The 20,322-nt window shown below is 39.7% G+C and overlaps 1 protein-coding gene across 1 annotated transcript in view; it reads right to left on the bottom strand.

Moving 5' to 3' along the window:
* Nucleotides 1-20,322, bottom strand: part of LOC140741711 (A disintegrin and metalloproteinase with thrombospondin motifs 19-like) — a 370,470-nt gene that overhangs the window by 194,798 nt on the left and 155,350 nt on the right. Inside the window, exon 9 of the mRNA XM_073072007.1 lies at nt 16,383-16,523. Within this exon, the coding sequence (XP_072928108.1) occupies nt 16,383-16,523 (141 nt within the window). The remainder of the gene's footprint in view (nt 1-16,382; nt 16,524-20,322) is intronic.

The raw sequence follows: 20,322 nt of genomic DNA on the forward strand, positions 1-20,322 counted from the left end.
AACCACCAGGTTCAAGAACAGTTGCTACCCCTCAACCATCAGGCTCTTGAACAACAGGGGATAACTACACTCATGTAAGGACTCTTTTATCTTGTTATTTTGTGTTTGTTATTTATAGCTATTTACTTATTATCTGCATTTGCAGTCTGTTTAGTTTACAGAGCCTGTTTACAGTTACTGTTCTATAGATTTGCTAAGTATGCCCACAGAAAAAGAATTTCAGGTTGTACGTGATGACATCTGTGTACTCTGACAATAAATTTACTTTGAACTTTTCTAGCTATCTTCCTTCTTCTCCCCTCAACTTCCCTTCCTGTCCTGAAGAGGGGTCTCAGCCCGAAACCGACTGTTTATTCAGTTCCATAGATGCTGTCTGACCTGCTGAGTTCCTCCAGTATTTTCTGTGCTTTGCAATAGGAGGTGCTTCTAGAATAGTGAGGAGCTTTGTTCAATATAAAGAAACTTACATAGAGATATGTGTAGTTATCCCTATGATGTGTGATGTAAACTTCTGGCCTTTCTGTGAATAAATCGCATTAGCTGGTTACATTTGGTCATTTTAAAAACAGCTCATTCAAGCACACAAAAGCTGTGAGTTTCTCTGATAATATGTGGCATCCATAAAAAGCTCCCACTCAGACAAGTAAGTAATCAAAGTTCTGAAGCTAAAAGCTATTAATCAATTGCCAACCAATAAAGTGGAGGCAATTAGTTAAATGCAACTTGACTTACAACATTCAGATAGTAAACTTCGTAGATCTCTTGTATTTCCTGTTTAAAGTAAACATTTTGACAAGATTCTAAGAGCAAAAAAGACTGAAAATTGAGGCTGGTGATAATAGTAAACAGGTGTGACTATTAACTCTATTGTAAATGGAATGGTGCTTCTAATAAAAGAACAATTTTATTGAACAATATCAATCGTAGAATGATATTTCACAGAAAGGAGGTGATAACAAATGTCCTTTCTTTGGAAAAAATTATCTATTTTGACTTTCTTGCCTTCCTCTTCCCCATAAACCTGTAATGTTCTTCCTTTCAAATCAATTCCTATTAAAAGCTATGTACACACTCAAATTCAGGCCACATATTTCAGGCTACAAAAACTAGCTGCATTCCAAAATGAATTAGACCTCATTATCTCTATCTTTTAAATTTGCTTTATCTGAAATATTTGGATAATGGCCTACCCTATCATAAAGAAGCAATCTCTTCATACTTCATCAAAGCATCATTCAATACCAACTCTTCCTGACCTTTTCTATTTCATGAAGACAAATCCCTTTTTCATAACTCCTCCAAGCAACTTAGCTTTCTCATCTCCCATACCATTCCAGTAAATTTCTTCTTCACAAAGATGCACGAATTGAAAGCAAAATTCATGTTGAGGTTAAATCAAAATTTTTTAAAGGTTTATCATATCCTTGTTGCTTTTGGGATGTTTATGCTTCTATTTAAAAGGCCAAGATTCCTTAAAGCTTTTTTTAAAAAAAAGATTCCAGCACTGAAACAACTTTGTACTTTTTGGACTGAATAAGTTGTTCTAAAAGTCCTAATTATGTTAAAAAAAGAAAGCACCTTCTAAGTTTAAGATTCAGAATTCCTATGTTCCTTATATTTTTTAGCATCTTATCATTGAACTAAAAGTAGCAGAACTAGTTGCTAAGGGTATTAAGATTTGGAATATAGTGAACAGTTTTGGTCACTTTACCTTAGGAAGGATGTGCCAGCATTGGAGTGGATCTGGAAAGGTTCTCAAAAATGATCCCAGGAATGAAAGGATTAATGTAAGAGAAGCATTTGATGGGTCTGGGTCTGTACTTGCTGGAGTTTAGAAAAATGAGAAGGAATCTCATTGAAACTATTTGAATATTGAAAGGATGTGAAAAAGAAGTTTTGTATAGTGGGTGAGTCCATTCAAGAGGGCACAGCTTTATATGAGAGGGGCGTCCATTTAGAACAGGGATGAGGAGAAATTTCTTTGGTCAGAGTGTAGAGAATCTGTGGAACATTGCTACAGATAACTGTGGAGGGCATGCTTCTGAGTATATTTAAAGTGGAGGTTGATAGGTCTTTTGAGTAGTCAGGGCGCCAAAGTGTACAGGGAGAAGGTAGGAGCATGGGATTCAGCTGGATAATAAATCAGCCATGATGGAATGGGGGAGCAGACTCGATGGGCCGATTGGCCTAATTCTCCTCCTATGTCTTATGGTCTTCTAATTCATCCATCAAAGGTGCTGCATTTGAAAACTGCAGCATGATCACAACCAGCCACATCTTCTCCATTCCTCAACTTTCACAGAGACCATTCACTTCATGATCCCTGGTCCACTCTTCCATCCCCACCTATCCACTCCTTATCCCTGGGCACCTTTTAATGCAACAGAAGACACAACACTACCCATCACCTCTTCCCTTCCCAGCATCCACAGATCCAAACAATCCTTCCAGGTGAAACAGAACTTCATTTCTACTTACTCCAACTTATTCCATAGCATACAGCATTCACATTGCTGTGTCATCTACACTGGAGAAATTAAATGGAGGTCAGGTGAACATTTTGCACCTGATTTCAGTCCACAGAAGTTGTCGTACTTATCCTGTTCCATCCCAGTTTAATTCTCCATCCCACTTCTACTCTGACCTGTCTCCATGAGGTCTCTACTGTCATAACGATTCCTAACAGAAACTAGAAGAACATCCTATCTTGTGTCCAGGCAGTCTGCAACTCTGTGGAATGAACAGTGAATTTTCTCAAAGTAAAATATTTTTAAAAATTGCAGATGCTAAGAATCAAAAATTGATGAAGAACTCTGATCTAAAACTTGTGACTCTATTTTCCTTCCACACATATGTGACCTGATCAGCTGATTATTTACAGCATTTTCAGTTTTTGTATTGAATTTTCCAACTTTCTCATCATTTCCCATTTTATTCTTATGTCTGCTTCTCATCTGTTTGTTTTTAATGCCTTGATAATTGTGTCCTCATCCTTCTTATCACCTACCTCCATTTCACCTTTCACAATGTGGCCTCTTGCATTACACCTTAGTCCTCTCAACAACCCAGGTCTCTACTTCTTTCTCATGAAGGGTCCCAGACCCAACACATTATCACTGGCTTCTCTTTCTACAGATGCTATTGGACTGATAGAATTCTTCCAGCAATTTTGTTTTTGTCATGTCATTGTGTTGTCCTGATTCAGAATGTGATCCCTCTGAAATACAGTGAATGTAAATAAATTCAAAACACAATCTAATATTTTTTCTTCCTTTCACTTCATACCTTGGCACAACAGGCTGAAAGGCTGACAGTAGAAATGTTTGCAAGATGGGCACATACAGCAGTGTTATATAAGTGTGCATATTCAAAGACCCTCTCATAAAGTCAGAAGATAAAACAATAATCGTCATTTGATCTCTAGTCAAAAGCTGATCACTGCCTCAAGAAGTAGAGAATGCCTCTGTTTGAATTCTGTCCTAAGCAATGATAAATGAGCCTATCACTGGCAGACTGCCTTGTTTGGGTATTATTAAGCATGTACATAACGTCCATGAAGCCTTGGTGTGCTTGATATTGATTGTATGTAGTAGTATTAGCACTTGAAATGTGTTCTGCTTTCTAAGAATGTCAATATTCATGCAAAACACTAACATGAAACTCTGACTAAAACTTGCATAAAGTCAGAAAGTATCAATACATTGAATATATATCTTAATTAAGCTGTACATCGTGAGCTGCGATTTGCTACTTTTTAAATTTGGAAAATACAGATTGGAGACTAAGATGGCAAAGACATGATTTTAAATGTTATTCAGAGGTCTATTCTATCAAAATTCATTACTTTTTGAGTGTATTTTGGTTTGTGAATTCTGAGGATGATAACTCACAAGTACTGGATAATTTCCATCACTGAAGAGTCATTTTTCAAATGTGTCCTTGGACAATGGTTGCAGGCAAATTACAGATCATTACCACAAAGCCTTATGTGTATTTGTCTAAATATCTGCACACTTTCCAGCTGGGAGACCAAAGCCTTAGAAGCAATGATTTGCAAAACCTAGTCCAATTTATCCAATAAAATGAAACCATACGTGATTCAAATGAAGCGTTAAATTTGTTTGGATTGCTCCTCTTCTGTTTTACATGGGGTGTTATACCACATTATAGAATACTTAATGATTGAGATCCAGCAGAACATTTTCATGACAACAAAGAGCTTGCCAACAAAATATAACAGAGTACAACTGATGGATAGAATCAATTTATTAACAATCAGTGGTTTTCAGCAAATTTTCCACAAAAGTGAATCATATGAAAGAAACATTGCTGATCACCACTATGTTGCCAATCATTGAGCTCTTAGAAGAGACAAGCGAAGGATGCATTTCACACACAAAATGTTGGAGGAGCACAACAAGTCACACAGTTAAGGAGAAGAATCAACAGTTGACATTTTAGGCTGAGACCATGATGGTACTTCAAGCCTTGTTTTGTATGCAGCTGTCTGAAAAAAGAGCGTGACTGAGTTGAGAAAAATAAATTACCACATCTTTTTGTCTACATTGCAGTCAAGAATTCTGGTTTCAGTTACACATTTTTAGCTACAGGCACCAAGATTTTGAGTTCGCCCACATATTGCGTTGCAAGGGAAAGCCGAAAGTATCTGACTGATCTGCTGTTAAGTATATCTTTAATAAATTTCAGTAAAAATTACCTAGCACATAGACTAGAAACAACACAATATTAACTGATTTAGGTTTACTGGATCAATTACACATATCCCTGGTATAAACAAATGTTACATCTTCACTCTATCTCAAACGATAAGGCTTCCAATAAAGGCAAGCACTTTGAGAATCCGGTGCATATAACTGATCAACTCACAAAAAAAGTGAGTCAATTCATGAAAAAGGAATCTGCATTCTCTTTTATTCTCCTCCATTGCTGATCTTTAGTTTTCCCAAATCGGAAAACACAAAAAACTTGAATGACAGAAATTTTCAGTTAAAACTTCCACTATTGCTTCAACTGAACCTGAAATAAATCCTGTTAATACTGGTCTGACCTTAACACAGACAGCATTGAATCACTCCTGTCAGTGTGGAGTTCAAATTTCACCTTTGATCTCATTACAAAGGTGCAGAGCTTTGTGCTGATTGAGCCTTTAGCCCCAGCGTACTCGGGAGTCTGTCTGACACCAACTATACTATATAATTATCTTCACTATGAAAGATAATGTCAGTGAAGGGATGAAGTCAATGATATAAATTAATCACAGCCAAGATGAAGGACAGGCCAACTCCATATGGTAGGTAATGATAATGGCAGTAAAATGATGAATCCTCAATGTAGCAATAGATCATCAGCAGTGTGGGGCTTCTCGAGATCAACTAAGTACAATATTCCTGAACTGGGCACAAACGTGCTTGGAATTTGCTCCAAGGGGTTATGGAAGTGAGCAGGTGCAGAGTCAAAGTTTAATTAAAGGGCATAAAACCTTAAAGAGACTGTGTGCTCTGTGACTGCACCTGGTGACACATGTCATTCCATGTGTTTTGGCACCTTGCAGGCTGCAACACCGAATCACAGCTGTGAGGCGGCACTTCTCAAGTTTTTGACCAACAAGATGAAGTGAGGAGGTTTTCTGTCCAGGGGATGACTGACAGATTGCCAATGACTTATTGCCACTTTCCTCTCACCTGCAGCCTTTCTCTGCACTGAAGGCACAAAGCAAAAGTAACATGGAACTATGGTGTAGACTTGGTTGAGCGAGGCACAGGAATGGGTGCTTAGTGTTCCATGATTTTGTTGTTTTAGAAAAGATAAAGAGGGAAGTAAAAGTGGAGGGGAAGCTGCAAAACCAATCAGGGACAATATCACTGCTGCACTCAGAGGAGACCATAATGGAGTATGAATGCCTTGGTAGAAATGGTCTACTGCTCACCGCAGAGAGTTCTAATGGTGAAGTGCAGGCTCTCCTGCTTACTGAGGCAGTTCATTACCATGGAGACTATTGCTGTTTATACCCCCCCCCATGTCAGTGCTGGGGGAGCTCTGCAGTGCAATCTGCAACCTCGAGGGTACTCATCCAGATGGTGTCTTCATTGTTTCTGGAGACGTCAATCATGCCAACTTAAAACCAGTCCTGCTAAGGTTCTACCAGCATGTCAACCTTGCAACTAGAGGAGAGAATACGAGGGGTGATTGATAAGTTTGTGGCCTAAGGTAGAAGGAGTCAATTTTAGAAAGCCTAGCACGTTTATTTTTCCTACATTTACACACCTAGTCCAGCGGTCACAGAGCATACGGATCCTTTCTTTGTAGAAGTCGGTGTCTTGGACCTCCAGGTGGTCCACAGCAGGGGGTGATTGATAAGTTTGTGGCCTAAAGTAGAAGGAGACAAGTTATTAACTTCAAACTTTCTGCATGTTCACTCAAATAGTTGAACTGCACGTGCATGTAACAAGAGCTGTATAGCTCATCTTCTTCTACCTTAGGCCAAGAACTTATCAATCACCCCTGCTGTGGACCACTTGGCGGTCCAAGACACTGTTGTTACATGCACGTGCAGTTCAACTCTTTGAGTGATTATGCAGAAAGTTTGAGGTTAATAACTCACCTCCTTCTACCTTAAGCCACAAACTTATCAATCACCCCTGCTGTGTACCACTTCAACAAAGAAGGGATCCGTATGCTCCATGAGCACTGGACTAAGTGTGTACATGTAGGAGGGGACTATGTTGAAAATTAAATGTGCTAGGTTTTCTAAAATTGACTCCTTCTACCTTAGGCCACGAATTTATCAATCATCCTCGTATATTAGATCTGGTTTATTCCAATGTTTACGGAGCCTACAAAGCTATCCCTTGTCCTCACCTTGGCTATGCAGGCCACATATCCATTTTGCTAATCCCTGCATACAGACCACTAGGTAAATGAGTCAAACCGGTTCACAGGGAGAATAAGACCTGTCCAGAAGTTGCCATCTCAGCGCTGTAGGCCTGCTTCAACAGCACGGACTGGAGCATATTCAGCGGGGCGGTTACCTGTGATCATCGCGTCAGCATAGATGGAGATGCAGGATTGGTGACTGGCTAGAAAGGAAAGTGCATTGAGAATGTGACCCTGATTAAACAGTACGCTGCCAGGGCAAACCAGAAACCACGGCTAACCACAGAGGTCCAGGCACAGCTTTGGGATCAAGACACTGCCTTCAGATCGGGGGAAAGGACAACTCCAAGGTCAGCAAGAGCCTCTCTCTCCTGTGTCATCAGGAAGGCTAAGCATGAGTACACACAGAAAATCCACAGGCACCTCTGTGACACCAAGGGCACAGAGCACATCTATGCAAGATATACAAACCATAACCGATTACAGGTCCACCCTGCAGTTCAATGACAGCAAAACCTCCCTTCCTGACAGGTTGAATGCTTTCTGTGCACGATTAGACCAAACGAATGATGTGACAATCAAGGAAAGCCTCCACTCTTCCTGAGGAACAGGCACCCTGTCTGGTCTCAGCCAAGGTGAAGAGGATCCTAGCCAGGGTAAACCTATGCAAAGCTGTGGGGCCGGACAACATACCTAACAGACTGTGCAGCCCAGCTAACAGAGGTCTTAATGGACATCATTAATATCTGTAAACAGTCCACTGTCCCTGCGCGTCCCTCCTGACGAAGGGTCTCGGCCCGAAACGTTGACTGCTCGTTTCAACGGATGCTGCCCGACCTGCTGAGTTCCTCCAGCTTGTTTGTACGTGTTGATCTGACCACAGCATCGGCAGTATACTTTGTGTTTACCACTGTCCCTGCAGGCTGCAAGGCAGTCACCTTCATTCCAGTGCTCAAGAAAGTGATGGTAACTGTCCCAAAAGATTACCACTAAGTGGCTCTGATTTCAACCGTCATGAAATGCTTTGATTGGATGGTAATGAATCATATAAAATCCCACCTTCCAGCTGCATTGGAAACTTCCCAGTTCACTTACTGCTCAAACAGATTTGCAAGGTGTTTTTTTAAACAAAATATACTTTATTCAAAAGTAAAATTATGTACAATAAACCATTCAATGACTCTCAGTCCTTTACAAATGTTTCCATTACAGTCTTTACATTCCCACACTTTTGCTACTCAGGTGGCACTCTGTTACTTCATATTTACATACACTTGTTCAGGGGTATACGCCCTCTACCCCTCAACTCCCACGGGAGAAGAACCCTAGACTGTGGTCCTTCCCCACCGGGCCCGTTGCGGTGGCTGCACCGAGTTTGAGTGTGTCCCTCAGCACGTATTCCTGCAGCCGAGAATGTGCCAGTCGGCAGCATTCCCCCACGGACATCTCCGTGTGCTGGTAGACCATCAAGTTTCGGGCTGACCAAAAAGCGTCTTTCACCGAGTTGATGATCTGCCAGCAGCGCCGGATGTTGGTCTCCATGTGCGTCCCCAGGAACAGCCCATAGATCAGAGAGTCCTCTGTTATGCAGCTGCTGGGGATGAACCTGGACAATGCCCCTTCCATCCTCCTCCACACCTTCTCCGCGAACCCACAGTGTGCAAAGAGGTGGGTCACCGACTCCCCCTCACTGCAATCCTCCTGTGGGCAGAGGGGTGTGGAGATGACGTTGCAGGCGTACAGGAGGGACCGGACTGCGAGGGCCCCTCTCACTGCCAGCCAGGCGAGGTCTTGGTGCCTGTTGGTGAGGTCTGGCAATGAGGCATTTTGCCAGATGAACTGGACAGTCTGCTCAGGGAACCACCCCACTGTGTCCATCACGTCCTCCTCCTGCAGTGCCTGCAGGACCTTACGTGCTGACCACTGCCTGATGGCCCTGTGGTCAAAGGCGTTGACCTGAAAGAACTTCTCTATGAAGGACAGGTATGGCGGCAACGACCAGCTGACAGGGCTGTTGCACGGAATGAGTTACAGAAGTTGCAAGGCATCAGACCGCACGATCCTACAGAGGACAATAAGAGCCTCTGGGAGGATCATCAGAGTCTCTCTCCTCCCATTTGTGGCATTTACAAGTTGAAGGGCCCAAAGCATTATTGAGATCCCTACCACAAGTCCCGTTGTGTCTTTGATCCACTATCATCAGGAAGGAGGTACAGAAACATCAGGACTAGAACTGCCAGACTGAGTTACAGCTTCTTCCCTCAGGCTGTGAGACTAATGAATACCCTGTCACCACTGAGGTCTTGCCACTAGGACAGTCGCTGTTACTGCTCTATTTACCGTTTACTGTTTACCTGTGCTGTGCGTTACTACATGTATTTTGAATTATACCTTATTAACTTATTTATAGTAAAATATTTTGGCTTATGTATTGTGTGTAATATACAGTACCTTGTAAAATTATTCAGCTCCCTCAACTATTTTTATATTTCCTCTCTCATTTTCTAAATTTAAAATATATTGAAGAAGGATTTTTGAGCTAACCTACAAAATATTATCAATCACGTCAAATCAAAAGATTTGATTTGGAGATATGGAGATGCTTTTCAGTAGCAAGGACTGCAAATCTGATCAGGATTGACAGGAAGATGAACGCTGCTAATTACAGAGAGATCCTGGATAAAAACCTACAATCCTGTCAGAATGCTTAAAGTGGGAAGGAAGTTCAACAACCCAAAGCACACTACCAGAGCAACCAAGCAGTGGCTTCAAATGAAGAAAACTGATGTCTTTGAGTAACCCACTCAGAGTCCTGACCCTAATCAAATTGAACATCACCGGCAAAACCTCAAGATTGCTTTCCACTGTCGCTCCCCAACTAACCTGGCACAACTTGAGTAACTTTGAAAGGACGAATGGGCAAATCATGTTCCATCACATTGTGCAAAGCAAATAGAGAGTTATCCAAAAAGTCTGTAATAGCTGTGAGAGGTAGTTCAACTAAATACTGAGCAAAGGAAGATGAATACATTTAAACTACTGACATTTCAGTTTTTGAATTTGCAGATATTCATGCTTTATAACTTTTTCCTGTTTTTGGGCTCTACTGTGAAAACAAGCATGTGATTAACAAATAAATATTCTCAGTTAAATTGATCAAAATTACTGGCTGTAATACTTATTTTTGTGAACAAAGTATACTTTTACAAGGCGCTGTATGGTGCGTGGGTGCCCCCATCATCTGGAGGAACATTGTTTCATTTGGCTGTGTGTGTATATATATATATATATATATAGTCAGATGACTATAAACTTGAACTTGAACTCATCTTTCCATATCAGTTGAGCAACTAGTCCAGTAACTTAATCATGATGTTAAATGGAAATGAGTTCAAGAATCAGTCAAAACTTAACCTACATCTCTGTACTACCAATGACTCTAAATTGTCATGTAGCTTGTCTCACATCTAATCCTAGACGGACAAAAATTTCTTCCAACAAATATCAGAAGACCAAATAATTTCTTTGTTACTTACCCCAAAGTCAGTTCCATAATAGATTTCCTCTATTAGCCGCCCAAGGTTGCACCAGGCTATTCACAACCCAAGTATCATAGTTGATTTGAAACATGCTTTCCATTCCATCATCATGACTCCTTTGTCCATCTCACTCCCTATCTTATTAGTTGCTTTCAAATTTCTTCATGAACATGCTCTGTAGTCTGCTCAGCCCCATAATCACACAAAGTTTCTTGGTGAATAGTCATCATTGGTTGAACATCACACAGACAAGGCCCTAATAGGACCTGATGAAAGGTCATGGCCTGAAACATCGGTGGTTTATTGCCTTCCATAGTTGCCCCCTGACCTGCTGAGTTCCACCAACATTTTGTATATGTCGCTGATAATTCCCAGCAGCTGATGAATCTCTTGTGCTTATGTTTTTTTGTTCTGGGTACTATTGTTTTGTGAAGTAATATTATAATGTGTAGACTGGAACGGACACGATGAATTGAATGGCCTCCTCCGAAGCAGAACATAGTGAAAACCCATAATTTGTTTTATTTATTGGATGTATCTTTACATTGTTTGTGATGTATGTTTAAGATCCTAAACTATGATGTTCAAATCCAAAACTCAAATGCAGAAGAAAGCCTCAAAAGCAATCATAAATCTTTTCTTAGAAATGTTTTGTTAACACCAGCAGAAATTACAGTTATTAATAGGAAACATTACAAGGAAACTTTAAAAAATGAGGTCATTCGATCTTTATGCAGAAACAGCTGGCACAATCAGAAAATCTTTAGTTATATAAATGACTGAAAGCTGCCAAAATCAATTACCAACTGTATTTTATATTATTTATTGTGCTTGAGCCAAGTCTGCACTTAACACACAAGCTGTTTGAAACTGTTATAGATATGCTATTACAGATAATTGGACTGGACAGGACAATATTCTTTTTGCCCTGTCTGAAAAGATAGTCCTGAAGTCATTGGAGTTTTGGCAGAGCAAAATGTCCACTCATTTGCACCATACTGCTGCATTATTTGCATAAGGAGCGCCTGTCTTGTTGGACAATGGGGGAGACAGTCCAGTTACCCTGAGGAACATGGAACTGTAGCAGAATGGTTTGGTTTAAGTCATTTTTGTTTCCTGCTCTTTTCCTATCATTGAAATATTGCTGAACAACTGTGTTCCAAATGGAGATGATTTATTCCATGTTCAGTTTCCAAATGGTTGGACATGCCAGTACATCTTCATCAGGCCCTGATAGCATTGATCTACACCCTGTTTTACAGAACTTTCTGCTACTTTAAAAAAAATTACAAGTATCAGTATAATTAAATCATAATTATAAACCAGTTCTGCTAGATTCACAAGTGAATTGACTGAAGATTGAACACTGGAAAGGGAATTCAACCATCTGTCAATCCATTTCTCTGTGTTTTCACTAGAGACCAAAGTTATAATGATTTTACCAATATAGTAGGGGTGTATGTCACAGCCTTCTGCAACACTGGCATTAGTTTTAAACTGCTAAAGAGGAATGATATCTTCAAATTTCTAAACTATAACTGTGAAGTTTCATAACTCCAAAAAACTAATCAAAACTAATAAAAAGGAAAAAAATACATGAGTCCTGGAGGCATATGCTTTGGTTTCTTTCAGTGAGGTGCTCACATATGAGGTGGTGACGTAATGACGTATGCCATTCACATACTTTTACATATAATCCATAATGAATTATGCAAACAACAAAGAATGCTTAATCAAACAATATATTTACAATATTACTTAAGTACTACCGAAATATTAAATGCATAACTCTCCTCCCTGCTTTGGTCTAAGCCAGAACACAAACAAGAATTCTTTTCTACTATATACAGATATCCACAACATAATAAATTTTAAATTGTCCTATACAGGATGAAAGATTTAATCATTGTGGAGGATTTTTTACTCTTGTGGGATAACAGCTTTCCTGACAAAGGGAATCACTCTACTTGGCAGGTGAGATTTGTGGCTGTGAAACAATCTCACGTTCTGTGATGGTTGTAGGAGTTGACTCTTGGACAGCAGGAAGTGGTTTGGTCAGCTCTGGACACCTTTCTTCTGAATGTGTTGGCGTCCAAAAAAGTATATGGCAAATTGATGAATCTGCTTATCTATCCCAGGCCACCAGGCAAAGCTTCAACCCAACACTTTCATTTTGACTATTCCTTGGTGACTGGCATGTAGCTCCTCCAACACTTTAGCTCTCAGCTTAGATGGCACAACAACTCTCAATCCCCACATAAGGCAACCCAGTGCTGGTAAAATTGGAGGAACTGGAATTTCTGCTGCACACTCCAGCCATTTTGGGTGGCCATATAGACCTGAGAGACCGTGTGGTGTCTTTTCTGGCTTTCCTTTGGATCATCTCTGCCATAATAGGGAGACTTTCGATTTGCATTAGGGAGAATACATCAAGAGGAATGTCCTTTTTTTGTTAATTTTTCAGTTATTTCCCTTTCCAAGGGAAAATGGGACAATCCATCAGCATTTTCATGATTTGTTGTCCACTCGAATTTGATCTTGTGATTGTGTCCTCCAATAAACAGAACACACCTCTGCATTCATGCTGCTGCTGCTAGCAGAACAGCCTCCTGTGGATTGGAAATGAATACTGGCGGTTGATGATCAGTAATGAGAGTAAACTCTCTCCCATACAGGTACTGGTTGAAATGTTTCAGATCCCAAGCCAGACTCAAGGCTTCTTGGTCAATCAGTGTACAATTTTTCTCGTCTATGCAGCATTCACTTTCATCTCTCATACCATATGACATGTCTTGCAGCATCACAGGCAAGCTCCACTGGATGGTGTGGATCATAATGTGCGAGTGGTGTCTGACATCACCATTTCCTTTGTGTTTTGGAAAGTCACTACACGCTTCCTGATCTGCAGGAATGAGTTCAAAGGGTGGAGCACAGTAGCCAGGTTTGGAAGGAACCCGCTATAGTAATTGACAAATCGTGAAAAGGACCACAACTGTGACACGTCCTTTGACCTTGGAGCATCCACCACTGCTTGAATTTTCTCAGCTTACATGTGTAAATCTTGTGCATCAATGGTGTGATCACAGTAAAAGATGCTTGGTTTAAAGAATTCACACTTGTCACATTGTGCTCTGAGCCCATAATCTTTAACGTTATAATGACGACTTGAGATTTTGGGGATGTTCCTTGTCATCCTCACAAGTAAAAATGATGTCAGCCAGGCAACACTGAGTGCCTGGGCAGCCTTGCAGCACCTGGCTCATAGCTTTCTGCCAGCGTGCAGGTGCAGATGCTACTCCAAAAATAAGTCTATTGTAGCAATAAAGCCCTTTGTGAGTGTTTCTGGTGACAGACCCTTTGTACTTACCTTCCATTTCTATCTGTAGGTAGGCCTCAGTTAAACCTACTTTGCCATAGTGTTTCCCTCCAGAAAGGTTTGCAAGGATTTCCTCTATCCTTGGCAATAGGGTATTGATCTACTTTCAGTCCGGAGTTGATGGTAACCTTAAAATCACCACAGATCCTGACAAACCCATTCTTCTTGGCTACTGTGACCACCAGTGTTTCCCATAGGCTGCACTCAACCTTGGAAAGACTCCTTCAGCTTCCACGCATTCTAGCTCACTGGCTACTTTATCATGGATGGTATAAGGAACAGGGCGGGCTTTGTAAAGCTTGGGTGTGGCATTTTCTTTTAACACTATTTTACCTTTGATATGTTCAAGTTCTCCAATGCCTTCCTTGAACACTGTGGCATTATCCAGTACCTTTACGAGTTTGCTTTTATTTGCTTCTTTTACAGGGGATGTAGCATACAAATAGTGTATGGAACGCTAATCAAGTTGTAGTTGCCTCAGCCAATCACATCCCCACAATGGTGGCACTCCTGTTTTTTTTATGACATACAAGCTCAATGTGGTTTGTTTGTTGTTGTATTTCAATGTTATGAATGTAATTCCCACAGGAGCTATCTTTTATCCAGTGTAAGTTCTTTGTTGGATATCTGCACGCTTCAGTTTAGTATCTTTGAAGTGCCATTCAAACTCATTTTGTGGAATGACTGAAACAGTTGAGCCAGTGTCCAATTCCATTTCAATTAATTTGCTGTTCACATCGGACATAAGTCATATTGCTTGTTATTAGTTTTCACATTGTAAATCTCAAGGCTCCTGTGTTGCTCTCATCATTATCAGATTTTTCATCAACAGCATGCAGATTAGTGCTCCGTTTGAAACTGCAATTTGACTTTTTAGCCTTTTATCTTTCCAGTGCAGTTGATTTAGATTTGTCTCCCTAACATGCTCTCTGTATGTGTACTATTTGTTGCATTTTGTGCAAGTTTCACATTTAAGTCTGCATTGGTCTGGTGTATGTGAGCTTCTGCCACAAAGATAACACAATTTTTTTAGCCAGGCAATTTTCTGTTTAGTTCATTTCAATTTTGTTCATGCTCACTCTTATTCCAGACTACAACTCAATTTCATCTCTGACTGCTGTTTCCATTGATACAGTGATTTCAACTGCTCCCTTATAAGTGAATTGTGCTTCAGTTAGGAACTATATTTGAATATTTTCTTGAAAGATTCCACAAACTAAATGATCTCTCAGCACATCATTAAGACCATCACTGAACTCACATTGCTCAGACAATTTCTTCAATTCAGCCACATAAGCTGAAATGGATTTCCCTTCTTTTTGATTCTGCCTATGAAACCTAAAGTGACCTGTAGTCATTACAGCCATGATCTCAGTAAAGCTCAGTTTGGCTGGGTTGGTTGGGGCTGTCAAACTTCTAAGTAAATTGTATGATCTTCCACCTATTATACTCAGTAAAACTGGCACTCGACTACTCAATTTGCTTCACAATATTGCCCAAATCATTCAGTATACAAGATGCAGTTATCTGTTGTGCAATCAAATGCATCTATCTTTCCAATATAGCCGGGCAGTTCTGTTGTTTTTTAAAATTTTTGATTACTACCACCTTTTACTCACTGCTTATGAAACTGTTTCCTGCATTTTTTAAAAACGGGACCGCCTTTCTCCCCTCGTGAAGAAAAAGAGTACTACAGTTCAACAGGTAGGTGGCCATCTCAGATTGATTTTAAAACTTACTTGTCACCACTGTTATGTTTTGTAATGCCAAAAACTAAACACAAGAGAAACATGGGAGACTGGGATATATGTGCTTAGCTTTACATCAATGAAGCACTCAAATACAATGTGGTGGCATAGTGACATGTGACATTCACATAATTCATAATGAACTATGTAAACAACAAAGAATGCTTAACCAAACAATATATATTTACAATACTACTCAGATATTAAAAACTCAACAAGAACATAGACATTACAATCAATTCACAACTTTATCACGTTCTGTAAAAACTAAATCACAGTTGGCAATCATGCATTCAGTGCAAATGTACATGGAGACAAGAAACATCAATGATCAACTCAATCACAATGAAGTACCATGTGGGAATACTACTACAAACAGAGCTATATTGAAAGTTAAGAATGATAGATCTTTCATTATGGAATGTTCTATCTAAGAGAACATAATTGTGCCAATAAGTTATCAATTCAAAATGATTATGTGCACATTACATTTTATGTGCACGTTCCAATACATTTAATGGTTTAATCTTCTCTGCTGGCATCCCAGTTAATACATTTGCACTTTTTTTTCACCCAATAACATTAATCAACCTAATGTTGGCTTCAAAAGTGCATAAAAATTACCAATATCTGTTTTAATCAAACAACCAGAGGAACTTTAAACCTTACAACTTTTCTCTATGTAGCTTCTCCCTTTAGATCTAGCAATGGAAACAAACAAAGCATTTGGCTGAGAAACAAATACTACCTTATGTCTATACATCTATTGTCTATTACATTAATTGCTGCAACAAGATAAAGTAAATGAGTCAGGTATGTACGTACCTTAGAAATCTTTCCAGGTCATCCTTGCTGCATTGTGACCAGGATACATCTCCCAAATTCTGCCCTTTGATCCATTCCCCGGACATGATATGGAGGCCATCTGCACAGGATGGATGATCATTGTCATGATTCATTCCCATACTGAATTTGAAGGAAAGTTTAAAAAAAATGCTTATTGTTTTACTGACAGATAAAAACAAATTAAAAGAACATCTGCAGTTTGTCAAGAGCAGGCAATTAATATATAAGCATACAAATGACTTTTAATCAATTCAAATATGTTAAATAAAGTCTTATAAAGGATGACACTTAGTATTTTACTAATTGAATTGTTCAACTAGACTTCATTTTATTTTATTTGTTATTTGCATCATACCCATAAACAATTCTTCAAATTGGAGAAAAAGTATGTTTATCAAGGTATTTGCATTGTTACTTATGTTAAGTATCATTGCAGACCAAACAAATGGCACATTTTTTAATAACAAAAATCAAAGATGGGACCATAAACGTAAAAAAAAATTACTCCTTTCCTCGGAATATGGAGTATGATTGCTCCACATTTGCACTTGCTAGATTGGAAAATATGCAAGCTGGAAAAGTGGCCACTCACCTTCACCTTCTGCAGATAATTGACTCGACTCAGTTATATAAAATTATTGATTAGAATGTCCTGCAAAATTGCTCCCTGACCTCCCCATAAAAGACAGCTGACAATGGATGGTTACCTATATTCACTTATTATTCAAATCCAAGTTAATTCTTACAGAATAGTGGAACAGAGTTGATGGGCCGAATGGCTAAATTCTGCTCCTTTGTCTTATCGTCCTATGGATTTATGTGAGAAATATTTCTATCTTCATTCAATGAACACAGCTGCTGGGTGAGGAAGAACTTCCATGTTGGGCATAAGCCTCTAGTAATATTAATCATGTGGAAGTTACAAGAGCAACAACAAGAGGAAGAGGGAAGATGTTTAAAGTGAAAAGAAGCAGTTTTAAAGGGGATTTGGAGGGTTTTTTTACACAGTGAGTGTTTGATATCTGGAACTCATTGCCAGAGCTGATGGAGTCAGATATAATTACCTTGTTTAAGAGACACTTAAATTATAGACACTTAAATTATATTGAAAGCCACTTAATAACTAAAACAAAGGTAACCAGCAGAATCTGCTCATGTAATCAAAATCAAGAATCAATTCAGTCATTGTAGTCTATACTTCTTAACGAAAAGTAGTTAATCTTATCAAGATTCTCCAATTGATTTAAAAGTTTCTTTATTCAGGATAAGAAGACAAGACAGGGTTTACTAAGTCTTTCCAACTATTTTTTGTCATACTTTACAGCCAAGATTTTAGCTCAACTAAGTGTAGGAAAATTCCACCATACTAAAACTACTTAGAATTTCTAGCACTCTGAATCATTATCGGATATCTTGGATGGGATTAACACCAGCTTTACAACAGGTTTCATGAGATACTTCAATGAAGTGCCAGAAAAGTACCACTCAGTTCACGGTGAAGGCCTTTGAAGAAAAAAGATTCTTTTTCAGAGGTACTTTGTCCAGCCTACCCTAACTTTCATCAATACACCAAAAGGATTGCTCTTATAAAAACTTTATTTTACTTTTGGAGCTGTAATATTATCTAAGGCAATTATTTCTACTAATAGTTTCGAGTAGATGTTGCTTTGTCCTGGTACTTCTGTGGCTCCATATTGATTTACAAGAAACCAGCACTCAAATATGAAAGCTTGAAGACATTTTTTTGACAAATGAGAACATTAATGCTGAACTGAATTCCAGACTGACATAAACTTAAAGAGAGCCAATTTTCACTTACATACAGTAAACCCCTAACAATCAATTTCCTCTGAAATTGTGTTACCTTAATAAGGACTCTCCAACAGAAGTGCTCTTGATTCCATTCCACTGTGTAACAATCTCAGCACTACCCCAGCCTAGCACAGGCTTTAAAAGGCCATTCACCAGCTGACAAATAACAAAGCCTCTCGAGAAACTAAAACCCCTACTAATAGATGAAAACATGGCAAGGAAACACTTTTGGCTTCATCCATCAGCTCATCGTGGAACAGTATATCTCAGAGAAGATGCAATCTTGGCCATCTTCAAGAAAGGAGACATTCAATTGCAGTAACTACAAACAAGTCTCCCTGTTATTTGCCACACACGCAGTTATTGCAAGTCTCCTCCACAAGTGTTCCCACTCAGTGGCCAAAGAGCTCTTCCCCAAGTCTCTCTGCTGATTTATTTTACCAAAAAATACAATGAATAGATCCAAGAAAAATGTAGGGACCAGGACCAACCGCTATACATGTCCTTTAGCAAACTGTTGAAGCCTTAGTCTCTATGAACCACAGAGATAATGGATAAACTCTGTCAACTTTAGCTGCTTTGCAAATTTGTTACTGTCCTACACTCAGTGACGCTTTTATTAGGCAGCTCCTATAAACTGGCCACTGAGTGCATGTTTATGGTCTTCTGCTGCTGTAGTCCATCCATTTCAAAGTTCAACGTGATCTGCATTCAGAAATGCTCTTCTGCACACTACTGTTGTAATGCGTAGTTATCTGAGTTACTGTCAGCGTAAACCAGTCTGGCCAGTCTCCTCTGACCTCTCACATTAACAAGGCAGTTTTGTCCACAGAACTGCCGTTCACTGGATTTTATTTTTCTTGCACCATTTTCTGCAAATTTTAGAGACCGATGTGCATGAAATCCCACGAGATCAGCAGTTTCTGAGATACTCAAACCACCCTGGCTGGCACCAACAATCACTCCTCAGTCAAAATCACTTAAATCCCATTTCTTTCCCATTCTGATATTTGGTTGGAATAACAACTGAAACCTCTTGACTATGCCTTTATGCATTGAGTTGCCACTACATGATTAGCTAATTAGATAGTTAATGAACAGCTGTACAGATGTAACTAATAAAGTGGCCACTGAGTGTATGTCTGCTCTGTGAGCACATCCATGATAGAGACCTAAGCACTGTGTTCAAAATGTTCAATGTCATTGCAGGATTCTGATTAGAGACAAGAATGATAATCATCTGAGGAAAAGGGAGAGGTGAACGACAGCTGGAAGCAGATGGGCTGTGGGCATGGGAAATTTGTGTGTAGTTGATGGAGGGAGGAGGGAAAAGGAGACAAAGATGGCTAAAGAGAGGTCCATGCGTGAAGGGGTACAAAATGGGAGGACTGGACGATCAGAGTGAAGGTGGGAAGTGATGGTGGGGAGGGGAAGAGGGGAGAATAAAAGAAAAACAGATGAAAAAATCGGGTTACCTAAAATGGAAAACCTCAATATTCGTGCTACTGTGTTGTAGACTACCCAGGTGGAATATCAGGTGTTACTCTTCCAGTTTCTGTGGGTTTCACCCTGATAGATCACTTGTTCATCCTGTGCCTTTTGTACTGACAAGAGAGCTGTCTGAATACAAGGCTACAGCAGACTCCATTTTGCACCACAGGAGACTCACAAGGAACAGAAAGGAATTTGGAATTGAGGCCAAGATTAGACTTTCCATGACCTTATCAACTGTCGGGGTAGGGTTAGGATTGTGGCTGTGAAACCAACTCAGGTTCTGGGACATCCTTTGTGGTGGTTGTAGGAATTGAGCCTAGGACTGTAAGAAGTGGTTCTGACAGCTCTGTCCACCTTTCTTCTCTAACAATTGACTCTGCTGTCCTCAACTGATTGACGTGTTGTCTCTAGATAACATCAGATGCACCATGTAGGAGTGTGCTCCAGTTCTGTCCTTAATCATTGCAAATACCCACCTTTGGTCATCTCTGTAGTCCCTTGCCACCACTGTCTGAAGGGAGTTTATATGTTCTCACTGTGACTGTGTGGGTTTCCTCCGGGTGCTCCGGATTCCTCCCACACTCCGTAGATGTGCAGGTCAGTAGGCTAATCG

Source organism: Hemitrygon akajei, chromosome 2, assembly GCF_048418815.1.
Source record: "Hemitrygon akajei chromosome 2, sHemAka1.3, whole genome shotgun sequence".
NCBI classification, from domain to species: domain Eukaryota; kingdom Metazoa; phylum Chordata; class Chondrichthyes; order Myliobatiformes; family Dasyatidae; genus Hemitrygon; species Hemitrygon akajei.